Source organism: Neltuma alba, unplaced genomic scaffold (genome assembly GCF_004799145.2).
Source record: "Neltuma alba isolate B1F8T4 unplaced genomic scaffold, ASM479914v2 tig00005853_pilon, whole genome shotgun sequence".
In the NCBI taxonomy this organism is placed as follows: Eukaryota; Viridiplantae; Streptophyta; class Magnoliopsida; order Fabales; family Fabaceae; genus Neltuma; species Neltuma alba.
In genome coordinates, this window is record NW_021634255.1 from 8,077 (window position 1) to 24,231 (window position 16,155).

Below are 16,155 nucleotides of genomic sequence, written 5' to 3' on the forward strand. Positions count from 1 at the left end.
TTATATTTTATAAATATATATAAACATTAATTATTTATTAATTATATTATCTTATGTATTATTAATTATGTTGGTAAAAAACATATTATTAGCAATTTTATTCCTTCAAATTAAAATATATTATAAAATCTATTTTTTCTGTAATTATCATATTAACTTATGTCTTTTTTTTAGTAATTTGTATATATAAAAAGTGCTTCTGATAACAACTATCCAAACACTCTCACTTCTCAAAATCACTTTTTTACAAAATCTATTCTTCACAGAATCTATTTTTCCCAGAATCTATTCTCCAGAATCACTTTTCCAAACCACGGTTTGGTTTCATCCAAACACACCCATAGTCATTGTCCAACAACTAAACATCATCAAAATTCAACAATCAGACAAATTTACGTTATCCAATTCCAATAGCTTTCTCTCTGTTTTTATTTTTTATTTTCATTTTTCTTTCTTTCATTAACTTCAACCTCTGGGATTTGATTATTCTTTTCCGTACATGTGATTTCGTCTAAAATTTAATGAATTAATGTCTAATCAAATTCTAATTAACTAATTCAGAACTAAATCCAGATCTCATTGGGATTCCCCATCATCACCTTTTTTCTCGAACCTTGTGATTTTTCATGTTGACTACTTCCTCTTCTATTTTATCAAGATTTTGCATGTCTCCTTCTCTTCTTCTCCTAGAATTATTATTATTATTATTATTATTATTATTATTATTATTATTATTACCTCCGATCTTAATTATGAGATTTTGTTTATAGATCACAAATAAAATCTTATAATTAGAACTAAAGAAAGTACTCCTCCGGTCCTTAATATAGGATCCAATTCTTGAGTTGGTTTTCGTCCTAAATATAAGACCCATTTATCATATTTATCAATTTTCTCTAAATTATCCCTATAGATACTCCCTCAACCATAATCAAATAGAAGAGGGAGATGAGGTATTAAAAAAGATGATTATGGTGTTTTAGGAAAAATGTGTCACTTTTTTTTATAATTAACTAACTTACCTAACTTTCTTAATCTAATCAAATTAGTTAAATGGGTCTTACATTAAGGACCGGAGGAGTATTATTTATTTTCTTATCAATATCATTCAAGTAAATATACGTTTCACAAAAGGCTCATCTAGGAATCAAAGAATGTGCATATATCTATGAGACAGCTGGAAAAAAAAAAGTAAGAAAAAGATAGATTGGTCAAATGATGATTAGATTTAGATGCATCGAATATAAAATTGATGAACTAGACATTAATGATAAAGAAAGGTTCACAATTTGATTTGATGATAATTAAATAAAATTTTGATCTAATCAAGCATTTGCTATAAAAGCCCCTAATATTTTCTAACTTCCTTATTAATAAGCCCCTAAAAAGTCCATCTCATGACAAATTAAATTTTCTAACTTCCTTATAAGTAAAAATTAGAAAAAGCAAAAAAAGGAAAAAGAAAATCACGATCATAATTTTGCCATAAAAGCCAAAGTGCAATAAAGAGCTCAGACTAGAAATAACTCATTGAAAGCTTTCAAGAATGAGGAATCCCGAATCCGACATGTTGACCCGCAAATATCTGAACTCCACGAATAATAATTTATGTTTCTGATCATTCTTAAATAATGCCCATAATATTTCTACTCTGTAGGTTTCATATTATTTGTCATAGAAATATTGCTTCTTCTTTTTTATATTCCATAATACTTTTCAATTTAGCTGGTAAAAAAATATTTTTCATCTATTCAAAATTCCAAAAATATAATTTTTTTTCTTAATCTCTATAAAAAAAAATTTTCGCACAGAAAATATAAAAATGGAGATTGTATTATTTTATTAAAGAAAAATTTAAACTGCGCGGTTTTTGGTACACATACTTTGCTTACTTTCATCGTACATGTGAGTACATGTGAGTATATGCATAGGCCCTAATCCTGGTTCTATTGTGTCTAAATACAAAACTGCTCCCTCTGTTCTTTTTATAAAGAATAAAAGCGTTGTCATAAGAAATAATTTACTTTTATCTAACAAAATTATTGTTTATTTCTGATTATACTTTATTAAAAAGAATTAATAAATGAACTACTTTAGTAAAATTTCATGAGGGTATTTTTGAAAAAAAACACATTCTGTCCATCCATCAGCACATTTAAATGTTTAGCTAAATTAACCTACTTTTCTTAATATTAAGAAAATAGGTATTTATTCTTTTAAAGAATAACAGAGGTCCTATATATTAAAAAAGGACAAAATGAACACAGAGAAAAAATAGACATGGTACCAAAATTGTGTCATTCAGAATTGTCGCGCGCTTTTGTTTCCTACAACAATTGGTGCAGTGAAATAGTAAGGAAAGGATAAATAAATAAATAATGCCCATTAATTTTGATTAATAAGATAATAGGCTTAGCTTGAGTTACAAGTTTTTCGCTTGAGGGAATATTAATTAGTCAAAATTCAAAGACATGAGATCATGGCCATACATAGAGTCTTGTAAATGAGTGAAACCCCTGTTTGTTTAATTTGCTATATTTAAAAACTTACAAATGGGGTTTGATTTATCGAAATAAATTAAGTGTTACAAGCCTGTCAAAGTTGGAGATGGATCATGTGTATGATCTTGGCCTGGGGATTCATGAAGGTTGAGTTAAAATAAAGAAAGAGAGATAAATTAATTAATTAAGTAATTAATTAATGGGTTAGTCATGTGAGGATTATTGATCCACAAGGGAAGAGAAACTCTTAATTAATTAAATTGTAAAAGTAAGTGTATGCAGAAGATTATATATAGTATCATATATACATAGAGAGATGGGCTATTACCAGTTTGTTGGAGGGATTATATATTTGATGATATTCCCTATGTGATTATATTGTCTGTTTCCTAATCCCATTTATTAACTTATTATTATTTAGATTTCAGAGACACAGATTCAATTATAGGTATAGAGATACACAATATGTCTAATCCAGGCACATAGACTTGATCAAACCAGTTGTGGGATTCTCTGCTCTAATTCATATTTAGTTGTGAAATCCAAGGATGATATGTGTGTGTTATATATGTTGTTGAATGAAGAATGAAAGTGGGGTTTCATTTAAAGGCATACATTGATTATGATGCTTGCATTCTTAACAATCTTTTCCTGAAATATGAGTTATAAATATTGATTTAAATAATTGTAAATTCAAATGTTTCAATATAAATAATATATTTAACTTTTATGTATAACCGCTTAGAACTAGAACTACCTGAATCCATATTTGGCAACTCTTTTTTTTTTTAAAAAAAATTAACTGTTACTGATTTAATTTTTTAAAAACTTAAATATCATTGCCCCATTCTTAAATCCTCCTCCCTGGTTAGCTCAAAATTAATTTTTTTTATAACCAGTTATCGTGTCGAACTAAGTTTGTGTTGGATTCTTGCCTTACAATTACAAAATGAAGGCCTTGTAAGATTCATGACAGCATTCTGATTATATATTAAAACATCTCATATCTTGTTTATATATGGAAATTGCCCTTGTTCAAATGCATGCACAGGAATATTCAATTTGAATATTCCTTTACAAATTGAGTATAAAAGAGCACAGATCCCCCCCCCCCCCCAAAAAAAGAGAAATCTATGACTAAATGATACATGCCTTAACAAATAATCTATGCTTTGTTAATGACAAACAATTTTGTTCCTATGTGATATACAAATTTCATTAACATTTGCTTGAGTAGTAATACAATTCAGCATTAAATTAAACTTTTGAGAATATTTCGGTCATGTATAAAAAATTACTTTTATTGAAAGTCTAATAATAAAAAAAACTACTTACAAATCTAGTCTAGTCTTTTATTATTAAAAAAAAAATAATACACTCCTTTGTTTGCATCTATAAGACATTTCCAACTTGTTTAAACTTAAAAAAATTTAAACCTCACTAATTGGTTTTTAAATTTTAATAATTTAATAATTTTATCTTTATTCATTGTATAATAGTCTATAAAATAATAAATTATAAGTAAAATTGTATGCTTATACAAGAAATTTAATAAGATAATTTATATTAAATAAAAAGCACTTCCTCCAGTTCAAAATATAAGCATATAGTTTGAAATGGTTTGTTTCTTTTTTTACAAGCTATAATTTGGATTTATCTAATTATTTACTACATTCTTTTCATTTTCATCCTTAATTAATTATATGACTCTCTCATCTATTTTTTTTTTACCAATTCTCTCTCATCTCTTTTTTTGCTCATTCTCTCTTTGAATTACCTTCTCCATGAATAAGAGTATTTTAGAAAAATAAATTATATTTTTTTATATATTTATTATCTTTAACTAATTTTAACTGATCTTTTAAAGTTACATAGGTCAATTATTTGATATTTATATTTTGAACATGAAGAAATTACTTTTTTATTACTGTGTTGTAAATAAGATGATAGAAGTGTATATATTGAGAATATAATGACAAAACATGGGGTGATGACATAAAACTCCATGGGGATCTCAATCATGCTTATCTATAAAAAGGAATCTAAAGTGGACCCAATTGGGAATTTTAAAAATGGAAGACTTAGAATTTCATCAACAAATGGGTTGCCACAATAAGTGCTGCAATACACAATTATCCCTCTGATTCATATAAGATAGTCATTTTCACTTTGCTCCTTGATAAGGCAGATCCAACACAACATGGCCATATAAAATGTGCCTCAGGTGGGTTCCATCTGGGTCTCTGAAAATGACACGTGTCACCATCCCAACCGAGCAAATGGGGTTTGATCATGGGTCAGTTTTATGATAATGACTTGATTGATTGTGATTAGGAGACTGATTAAACAAGCAATTGACCAATTAGATATATAGCTTTTGGTGATTGATGCTGCTAAGTTAATATTGAACTCTGCTTTCTCTTTTCCTTTTCTTCCCCTTTGCTTCACATAGAAAACTCCATCACATCAAACTCACGCGCCTGCTTTTTGTTTTTTTTAATTTTTCTAAACAAGGGAATTTTATAATTGGGAAAAACTCTCCCAATGATAATTTTATTAGTGAGAATGAATTTATAAATCTTGATAAATAAAAAATATTAGTCTTGTATAAATTTTATGTATAGAGTATCAATATTCTGATTGAGGTCATTTCTCACTAATAAAATTTTTAATGTAAGATTTTTCTCCAATTTTTCCTTCTACTTAATACTACCAATTTATATTTTAATATTATTAAGAAAAATTAAGAATGGAAATTTGTTTAAAAAAATAAATGTTAAGAGAGAATGGGTTTTAATATAGGTTTTAAACAGTTATTAAATGATTATTTAAGAAGATTAAAAATGCCAAGGAAATAAAGGAAATCAAGAAGCGCAATTTAGCAATAGTTTTGATTTATTTTATATTGGTATGCATACATACATATATATTGAATTTTTGATAATTAAATTTGTCCATTTTAAAGAAATATTTGTAATTCCATCTTCGTCTTTGAACTTTGAAGTTTGCGGAATCCCTACAAAGAAGGGCGCACACAAAGTCATGAAAATAGGTTTAAATTAATGGAAGAAAATAATTACACCCAAAAACCATATAACAACTTTATAAAAATCTAAAGTAAAATATTTCAAAACAGTAAATTATCTAAAAGAAGTGAAAAATTAGACACACACACATATTAAAATCCCTTGAGTTTCCTTCTATACATTGAGAGTGTAAACACGTTGACATCATGTAAATCTCACGAAAATATAAATAATAAAACGAGTGATGTCATGCCCAAAAAAAAGATCTAATGTTTATAAAAATATGAGCATCCAGTTTTGAAAGTTTTCCCCAAAAAAAAACAGAAGAATATTTATTGATTTGACAATATCATTTTTTTCTATTAATTATTGAGCTCATGAATTTATTATTTTCTCGGCCAAGTGAAGTGAATCAGAGTCTTGTAAATATTTCCCATCCAATTATTGTTGATTGGTCCAATAGCCCATCGCATCCATACTGTTACAAAATAAACATATCTACGTACTTTCCTATTGGATACTATACGCGTCAAATGCATATGGTAGGCATATATTTATATGACTTCACCAAATGGGCGGCTTGTTTGAAAATACATATGTATACTTGTTGCACATATAATTTCTAAAATACATCATATTTATTGTATACATCGCAATAATAATGTGTGTTTTGAAACTTGTTAATATTAAAATAATATGAAAAAAAATAGTTTTATGTTCAAAAATTTTACAAAAAAAAAAAAAACTCTTTCGAATTTTCAGACGTGGCCTACACATAAATACATACCTCATGGAACATTGTTTTGTGTGTACCTACATCCAAAAAATGATTTCAAAATTAAAAAAATTGGGTTGAAAATATTGTTTGATTTTTTTTTTTTTACTGGAAAGACCTGAATTTGAGCGGGTATTTGACTGTATGCAAATAGTTTCTGTTTTGATTTTTTTGTTCATTTATTTGAAGATAAGTTATAATTAAACAAGAGTTGTGTTTGTTAAATATGAGCTGCACTATGTTCTTGTGGTTGATAAAATCTACTAACAGTTATTTTAACTAAATTTCTCTTTTAAATTAAAAATAAAAAGAAAATGGAAAAAAGAGAGAGAACATATATCATATATGCAAACATGCGCATAGGATCATAGTTGAGGTAACTAATTAATGAGAAAAGGATTAGAATAAGCATATTCCTCTAATTGTGGATTAAACATTGAATTAAGAAGGGAAAAAAAGTCTGCACGGATCCAATTCAGCTCCCACATTCAATTATGCATCAGATTCGGAGTATGACTTACCTACCATTTTTATTTGAATAAAAAATAATAATAATAATAACATGAAAGATATATATTAATTAGGTTTGAATTACTTAATTAGCATTAAATAAAGAAGCCAAAAGGAATCTCTGCGTTTGAGGACGCAAGCTTATCTTCCCTGGATCCAATGCCATCTCCCCTTCATTTTCAATAATATCCTTATCACTATCATCCCACTGCTTCATCATCTTCTTCAATTAAACTATTACTCATTATATTATTGCAAATTATTAAACTCCTTATACCTACATTTAGTTCCCAACTAAGTACGCATCATATGAAATATGTTCTAAGTTTTGTCATTGGAGACATATTATAAATGTGTAACAGGAAGAATTACCAATAAATTCTAATAACAAGTGAGCTGTTATTATTTTTTACACTGAAAATTGTCATTACGGGTTGTTCTGTTATCATCAGAACTTTTTAATAATCATATTCCTTCATTGAGACTTTATAGCAATTCTCTCTAAATAATACGATATTTTATTGATTTTATATTTTATATTAATATTGTATGCAATGAGTGTTTATTTGATTTCTTTGTTCTTTATTTGAAGCACTGGAAAGGTTTGAACTCTAAGTATCACCAATGTTTCATATCATTGTTATCATCTCACATGCTTTATTTAGGCTATAAACTGTACATAATTCCAATATTGTATTACGTATAAATAACCTTACTGACTTTTAAAACTTTACAATGAATCCTCTAAATTCTTACATTCGTCTAAATAACTCTCCTATTACTGGTATGAGTTTCGTTCACAATCTGTACATAAATTAGAATTTTGAAGGATTATTTGCCTCTAACTCAAGGTTTAAGAAGGTTACATGTACATAAAATAAAGTTTAAGGAATGTATAATTGATAGTTGGAGTTATGTGCAAAAACTTAGAAGTTTAGGAAGGTTCATCACTAAATTTTAAAAATTAGGGAAATTATTTGCATATAGTTTAATGTTTAGAGGGAGTTTTGTGTAATTTAATCAAGATTTATAATTTACATTCGACAGATATTTTTCATGCTTCCAAGAGTTGCAATTGATTTTTAAAACATTGTAAGTTTATGAATACAAAATTAGGAGAATGAAAATTAAGGACCCTTTAAAATTAATAATATAATATAAAAATTTTCAAATTATAAATATAGAATTTAAGTTATAAATTTTGAAATTTTAATTGTAAATAAGCCCTTATTTTATATTGGTTTCCTTACAAGGTTCCTAATAGTTATTTTTTCTACAAATTTAAATAATTTTTATGACATCCAAATACCGAATTGAATTTTTTGTGAGGGAAAAACAAATTACAACCTAAGGAATGAGATTGTTAATTTTACTTTTAAAAAAATTACGTGGTAGCTTATTTATATGATGAATAAAAAACTTTAAATTTTAAAACTTTTAACTGTGCATTGATATATAAATTTTGGATTTCTTTACATACATTTTCCCCGGATAATTTCTTTCAATTTCTTTCACTGTCTTACATTGAAATTTTTTTTCCCTTCTGAATAATTGAGTGTAGACTCCTTCCTTACTCCTTTATCGGTCTGCATATATAATAAGCTAAGACTCAAGATTGGTTACTTCATAATTTAATTCAACTATTCCTAAATAATTCCACCAATAAGTTTTTAATTAGCCGAAAAAGAGATGATTACTCTCTTAACCATAACTTTTCCCTGCATGAAGAAAAATGAGTGCAGGTAATTAATTTATTAATATCTCTGGGGTATTGAGACTATTTACTCAATAATTTATATAATGATCATCTTTTGTTTACCCATAGATCCCAAAAACCAAAGCGATTTAATTTTAGGATTAAGATTAATCAAATGCAAGAAGAATAAATTAGTTTAGGATTGAATAATTGTGATTTAGAATTAATGACGAAACAGCAGACAAGAATCTGAAACTTTGATTGCGTGTTGTTCTTTTGTTGACGCACAAATTTTGGAGTAAAAGCTTTTTTAAATTTAGGAATGAAATTTATTGGAATCACCGATCATCTGCCCATTTGTTCGTCCAATAGATCTTAACCTGGTATAATGTAACTAAAATGAGTTTAGCATAGTTATATAATATAATTTAATGAAATCTGATATATAGTTGAAAAGTTGACAATCCAATAATTTGAGACTCAAATTTTAAGTAGCATATTGAGTTATTGACCCAATCATTATTATTATTTTTCTTATAATTCAGGATATCCTCAAATTACTTTAATTAGGCTTGAGATTAATCTCTGTCGTGTCTGAAACGTTAAAGTTAAAACCTTCCCAACAAGTACGCTTCTGAAAATTCAAATTTGTGTTGTCCTTTTTACAGAGGTAAGAGTGAGACCATTTATTATCTCAATTAATAACTTGCTGGTAACTCATTATTATTTTATTTCACTTAATGTGAAATATTTAACTTGATGTCGAGGAAGCAGCATATGCACACGGCAAGTGAGTTATAATTTTAACCTGAATTTGGTACATCCCTCTATTTGATTCGAATATTAAATTCACATCTAACATATGAATATATATATATATATATATATATCTCTCTCTCTCTCTGTTAGGATGTCATTAATTTGCTTTTTATGACCAAAATTGAATTTTATATAATACTCCTCCGGTCCTTATTATAAGACCCAATTTGACTTTTTATTTAGTCTTAATTATAAGACCCAATCCATTTTCTCTCTTATATTTATGCATTTTTTTCCAAGATAATTCTTCTAATAATGATAGTTTTAGCCAATATACTTAATTAGCAAGGATATTTTAGAAATAACAACACTTATTTATTATAAATAACCAACTTAACTTACTTCCTTAATCTCCTCAAATAAATCAATTGGGTCTTATAATTAGGACCGGAGGAGTATATGCTTTTGCCCAGTGAAACAAACATTTTCTGCCCAAAAGAAGGTGATACTCTTGCATAGTAGTTTTCTTTAGTTGATAAAAAGGAAAGCCTTTGCTTTTGGGTGGGGGATATTGGATAAGATTAAAGATAGGCTTGCTTTTAACTGGTCAAAAAGATAAAAATGTTATTGCTTGATTTTTGTTTATTGATGAGAAAAACGATGGTTTAAGTTTTTTAAATCGAAGAAAACATTATACATATTTTTTTAAAAAAAATTGTAAATTATTCTAATAATTGAAATTGAAATTTTGAACTCAAAACTTTGAGTACTAGTATATTTATTTTTCAAAAATTTAATTTTATAGATTGATTTAATAGACGGTCCTAAAGTTTTTATAATCATAATTCATATATTTTTTTGCGTGCTGAAAATCAAAATGTCAAGATGGTGGGCCTCTGGTTTCCAAGTGCATTATTTTGGATGCATGTCCTTCTTACTAAGGAAAGTAGCTACTAACTAGTTGTGACATGACATCTAAGCTCAAAGAATATTTCTAATTTTAATTTAAATAAAAAATTAGCCTAACTTTCAATTTCAGCCCTTGAAAAATTCCAACTGGGCTCATAATTAATTTTTGGGGCACAAAGTGGAGTATAAGCTTAATAGTGCTTGGTAGATCTTTGTAATTAAGGGAATGTTAATGACTAGATTATTGGGTAGGAAAAAAACACATACATATGTAAACATATAATTGGAAAAAATGATGTCAGGTATATGAGAGTAAGTAATTATATAAGTTTTGCCCAAAAAATATTACTCCTCTGGTTTTAAATATAAGACCCTTATATACACTATATGAGAGTCTTATATTTAAGACCGGATGAATATTAAAAATGATTAGTCGTCAATTTTTTCACAAGTTAAATGACAATAGTGTTTTTTAAAAAAAATATTTCATTTAATTAACAATGAGTAATTATATACTATAATAAATTGTAAAAATGTAAAACGTAAAAAAATTAAAAAAAATTGTAAAGGTGTATAAAATAGAGAAAATGAAAATAAAGAGCTTGTCAGACTTAATGAAATTGACACAAATATCCTTTATTAAAGTGAAAACGATTTTAAAAAAAAAGAATTAATAAATCTCATGTATATTTAAGCGGGCATACTTTTTATATCATTATTTTTCCATTTTAAATATATTGTTTTTTCCGTCTGAGAATTTAAAGTATAGGGAGTTACGTAAAAATGAGTGTAAAGTACATGACCGATTAATTAATTTTCCCTGCTATAATTTTATGGCCCAAGACACAAATGAAATTTGAAGGCACCTGAACTTAAAAATCACACAGGCCCATTTCTAAAACCTCAATTAGCCCAATAAAACTTCTTTTCCTGAAGAATTAAAAGCAAACCATCCAATTGTCACAAGTCAAGGCCCAACCGTGGTCCCAAAACCTGGCCCAGCCTTTTTTTATTTAAAATTCAACGGGGTTTTGGGCCAAAACTTTGGGTTTTACTCTTTACAGTAAACGCATGGATCTAGGGGCATCTGGATGAACACCAAAGGGTCTACTGTTGGCTTGTTTTGCCCAGCTAGCATGATCTACGAGGAGTAAAATCAAACACCTTGCACTTGCCACTTGGTTTTGGTTTGAGTTGAGCTTAAATCCCTATTTAAAAATTTTATACAAAAAATTGATTTTTATTGTGTTGTAACTTGCAAGGGATTGAAATTCCATGAAGATTATTTCGGATTTCCCCCTATTTACAGAAGAGAGTAAATGTGAGTAAAACATTAATAGAAGAGAAAATGACAAAAAACAAAAAAGCAGAAAATTATTAAACACTAATTAAGAAATGTTAACAAAAATTTATTGTCGTTTACAAATTCAGTATTGTCAATATCAAATAAAGTATTATTATTAAACCTAATTTAGGATTTAGTAATTTTTAACTTTTTTTTTTGGTTATTTGTCCTTAATAGAAAATGAAAAATATATAATGCCATGTTGTGTCTAAACATGCAATGCAACAATCTACAAAGTAATTTACATAAAAAAAAAAAAAAGCATGTTCCCACGCAATACGGAGTTTAAGGAATAAACTTCACTATTTATAACTTGTAATGTGTGTGTATCTCTCTCTGACCCACATATTGAGATTGGTATATTAATGATTAAGTGCCTGTTTGGTTGGGCTTTTTAGGGATAAAAAGTAGCTTAAATTGGGAAAAAGCCCGATTAGAAATTTGGATACTGTTTTGATGGGTGATTGGACAATCTGGCTTTTGCATGAAAAATTACAACAAGTTATAAACTAAAATTAACAGTTTATGACTTATAACTTTTGAAACATGGAGAGAAAAAAGTTAAGAAATTTATTACCTTCTTTAATTCTTATTATAAGCCTCAAATGACTAATTTGTAGATAACAAAAAATCAGTTAAAATCAGTTGAAAGTAATAAATAAGTTAGAAATATGCTTTTGTTTTTAAATATGCTCTTAGAAATATATTTTTATTTTCATGTTTCACTTTATATTTAATTTTTTTTTAATGATTTTTCTAAAATTTTAAAATTTAATTCACCCATTAAATTTGACTTCCTCATATTAAATTATTTTAATTTCATTGTATTATGTGAAATTATTTTTTTAATCATGTTTCATTATTTATTAAAACTCATACCTATTTTGGTTATTTTACAACCAAACTTACTTTTATTCAACTATAATCCAAACAACTCTTTATTAATCTCACTTTTGCAAACTAATTTTCAGAACTCTAATCTAAACACAATTTAGCTTATCCAATTTAGTTTTTATTTAACTTAATTTCTATAAGCCAAATTGACAATAAACGACTTTTCCAATCACTGATCTAAACATACCCTAAGTATAAAAAACGAGAAAATAACTAACAAACAAATGAAAATGATCTATATTAAATTTGTTTATGCATAAATTATTTCAATTTATTAAAATGAATTACTAATATTAATATTAGTCTATCAATCAATATGTAATTTAAAATTTATCACGAATCACACTATTTATAAGCTCAACTAGAGATTTCTTTCCCGTGCGATGCACGAATTAAAATATTTGATTAAATTTTAAATGATAATAAATTGTATTATCTAAGACAGCTTAAAATTATATTCACTTTTTATAGAAGTGTAATTTTTTTATTTATTCAAATGATATTCAAAAATTAAGAAGACTATATAAAAATTTAAAATTATTTATTTATTTCTTTATTTAAGCTTCCAATTGACGTACTATTTAATTATGATGTTTTTTATTTAATTTAATATATTCAAATTCTAATTAAGATATCATTTAAACTCAAAATTAATTATTAATTCTTTCATTTGATCCTTAAATTGAAATCCCATTTAATAATAATACTCATCATTTAATTCAATATACATAAATCCCCATCAAAATATTATTCAAATCTTATCAATTAAATATATTCTGATGTCTTAATATTATACCCTATCCGTTTTTAAAACAAATTGGGTATTAAGTTTTCAAGAATATAATATGATTCTTAAAAAATCACTTGCTATAAATATATCTCGAATATAATTTCAAGTTTTCAACTACGCAAATTTAACTTGGGTCTGAGTCTGACACAACGTGTCTCTCCCTCCTTCCCCATCCTTCATCTTTCACTTCTGTCCACAAACTTGGCTCCCTCATTTTCTTTCACCTCTTTATAAATAAATAATTATTAAAATCATCACAAAATTTGAGCCAATCAGTGAACGCTTTCTATCAGCATCTTCACCATTCAGCGCTGCAACGCAAATATCAGAATTCAGAATTTAACTTCACCCAGAAACCAAAAATGATGAAGTTTTAAACTTTGATTTTGCATTCCACTACTCTTATGGTAGATTTCAAATGTTGGGTGGTAGACTTTCTTCTCAATCTCAAGGCCTCAATGCAGCAACTTCAGCTTCTGCACTCAACTCCTCGCTCATAGCTTCTGATAGATTATCCTCCGCCCCTATATCTCTCTTGAAGGTGCTCTTGATTTTGCTCCTCTTTGCCCTTGTTCATACTATTTATTCTACAGAATCACTCAATTATGTTCGTTTTTTTCTAGGAACCCATTTCAAATGCCAGAGGATTATCCGCTAAACAAAGTTCTTTTAGCGGAGGTCGCCAAATCAACTTCGCGCGGTCTTTTAGGCGTACTCGACGACGAAACAGAACAGGTATCGAATGCACTGTATGACCTTATGAATTTGAGTAACATTGAATTGATTATGGGCAAGAAATTGTAGAGCATTTTGACTATGGAATTTTGAACAGAATGTGTATAGAATATAGCATTGCCTTAGAAATATGATTTTACGCTGCAATATGAAAAATAACACATCTTTGTCTTGAAAAACTTTGTCATATGTTATTCTGGTGTTTATGAACACATGATTAAAATGAAAGGATAAGGTGTCTGAGCAACTTATAATAATACTTGTTAGTTTCATTTATCAAATTAGCCCGCAAATGATGTGGAGAAAATAACTGGCTATAGCAATAACATTTGGAGGCTGCAGGAGTTGTGGTCTCACCAACCTGTGTGCTACCACTTACGGAAGAGAATGTAGAGAAGGTTTTGGATGAGGTAAGGCCTAGCTTGATGGCTGATGGAGGAAATGTGGCTCTACATGAGATAGATGGCCTTGTTGTTATACTCAAGCTACAAGGAGCATGCGGGTCATGTCCTAGCTCAACCATGACCTTAAAGATGGGAATTGAAACACGCCTCAAAGATAAGATTCCTGAAATCCTGGAGGTGGAGCAGATAGTTGACACTGAGACTGGACTTGAATTAACTGAGGATAATGTTGAAAGTGTACGAACTTTATTTATGCATTAATTTCCAGCATTTATATCATTTGATCAATATTATGCATCCTCATGGCCTCTTAGTCTAAGAAGTAAAAGGAAGTCATCTGCTAGAAACTTGCACTGCAGCACCCACCCGCACCCTCAAGGTCTAAGACTGAAAAAGCCTGTTGTTTTTGCTTCACAAGCTTGAGTATATCCCATCCAATTTCCTGTAGGTTTTCATATCGACAATCGAACCCTCTTTTTCTTCCCAGGGGTTGTGAGTGTAGGTTTTATTAATGAAAGGTTCCAGAATAAATTGAAAGTTTGAAACTCATAGGCATCATCTTGAAAATGACAATGAGTGATTAGTACATTCTGCAAAACCATAAAGATTACTCTCCACCAATGTCCCTGTGGCTGAATACTACCTCTGATCTTTAATATAAAAGCTTGTTTGATTTTTATTTTGGCTTTAAATATAATAGCCCAATACATTTTCTATCCTATATTTATCTATTTTTTCACAAGTTAGTTATTGTAATAATAATAGTTCTAATCGATACACTTGATTAGTAAGGATATTTTAGGAAAAACAATATCTATTTATTACAAATAACTAACATAACTAATTTTCTTAATATACTCAAATTAGTCAACTGGGACTGGAGGTAGTAACATGTAAGCCCTCATGCTTTTAAGTGAGAGATTGTGGGTTCCATCCTGCTTGTAATCTCATGTCATTAATACCTACTCTTTTAATTCAGTTTAAAAGAAACAAGGTTAAAAAGCACTCTTCTCAGTTGGGCCAGAAAGTTGGAAGTCTCTCCTTATTTCTTGAACAATTCTGATAGTGAGCTAAATAACAAGACGGAATACAAATATTACATGTGCCTTCCGCCCCAACTATTTTATGTTGCCTTAATTTTGCAGAAATCGTCTCTGCATAAAACACAGATATGTCTTAGAGCTTTGGGATTCTGTGTTAAGCTAATCATGTTCTGCTTAGAGCTTCCTTTTGCTTTGTGAATGCATTCTGAAGCTTATAATGTTTTCAGGTTCTTGCTGAGATTAGACCATACCTTAGTGGCACTGGGGGAGGAACACTGGAACTTGTTCAGATTAATGACTATGTCGTCAAAGTTCGGCTCACTGGACCTGCTGCAAAAGTTATGACTGTTCGTGTGGCCCTAACTCAAAAGTTGAGGGACAAGATACCTTCCATTGCAGCTGTGCAGCTAATAGAGTGATGGATTCCGTACCCGTTTTAAACCAAACAGATGAACATGTGCATTTGTCTTCGTCATACAGGATTCAACATTGCCTCACTTTTAGTTTTACCCTCACCATTTCAACCCATTGGGGTACAACTGATTATATGTATTTCTCCTCTCACTCTCACTTTATCGTTGTATTATTCAGAATTACCGAATTTTCATGTTTCATGTCTATAAAATTCTATAGACATTTATAGTAAAATATCCTTGAGAAAAATATTTGGTCACATCTTATACTTTCATTAAAATATTTGACGGCTAATACTTAATTAAACTTTAGTCTCTCTTCTCTTTATGGCACACATTTATTTATTCATCGACC

At 28.4% G+C, this 16,155-nt stretch overlaps 1 protein-coding gene across 2 annotated transcripts; it reads left to right on the plus strand.

Moving 5' to 3' along the window:
- Positions 1-13,481: 13,481 nt before the first annotated feature.
- On the plus strand, positions 13,482-16,060 carry LOC114748888 (nifU-like protein 3, chloroplastic). 2 transcript variants are annotated; one of them, XM_028937356.1, is made up of 4 exons: positions 13,482-13,746; positions 13,829-13,940; positions 14,283-14,581; positions 15,615-16,060. In XM_028937356.1, the coding sequence occupies exons 1-4, from the start codon at positions 13,624-13,626 to the stop codon at positions 15,804-15,806; spliced, it is 726 nt and encodes a 241-aa protein (XP_028793189.1). In that variant the 5' UTR covers positions 13,482-13,623; the 3' UTR covers positions 15,807-16,060. The 2 variants fall into 2 exon arrangements, with proteins under 2 accessions (XP_028793189.1, XP_028793190.1); XM_028937357.1 differs by having other exon boundaries at positions 13,660-13,746; positions 14,276-14,581; positions 15,615-15,950.
- Positions 16,061-16,155: the final 95 nt, after the last annotated feature.

Coding starts and splice junctions, on each gene's coding strand:
- LOC114748888 (XM_028937356.1), top strand. CDS start 13,624: ATGTTGGGTGGTAGACTTTCTTCTCAATCTCAAGGCCTCAATGCAGCA. Junction 13,941..14,282: donor TCGACGACGAAACAGAACAG/GTATCGAATGCA, acceptor TGGAGGCTGCAG/GAGTTGTGGTCTCACCAACC. Junction 14,582..15,614: donor CTGAGGATAATGTTGAAAGT/GTACGAACTTTA, acceptor TAATGTTTTCAG/GTTCTTGCTGAGATTAGACC.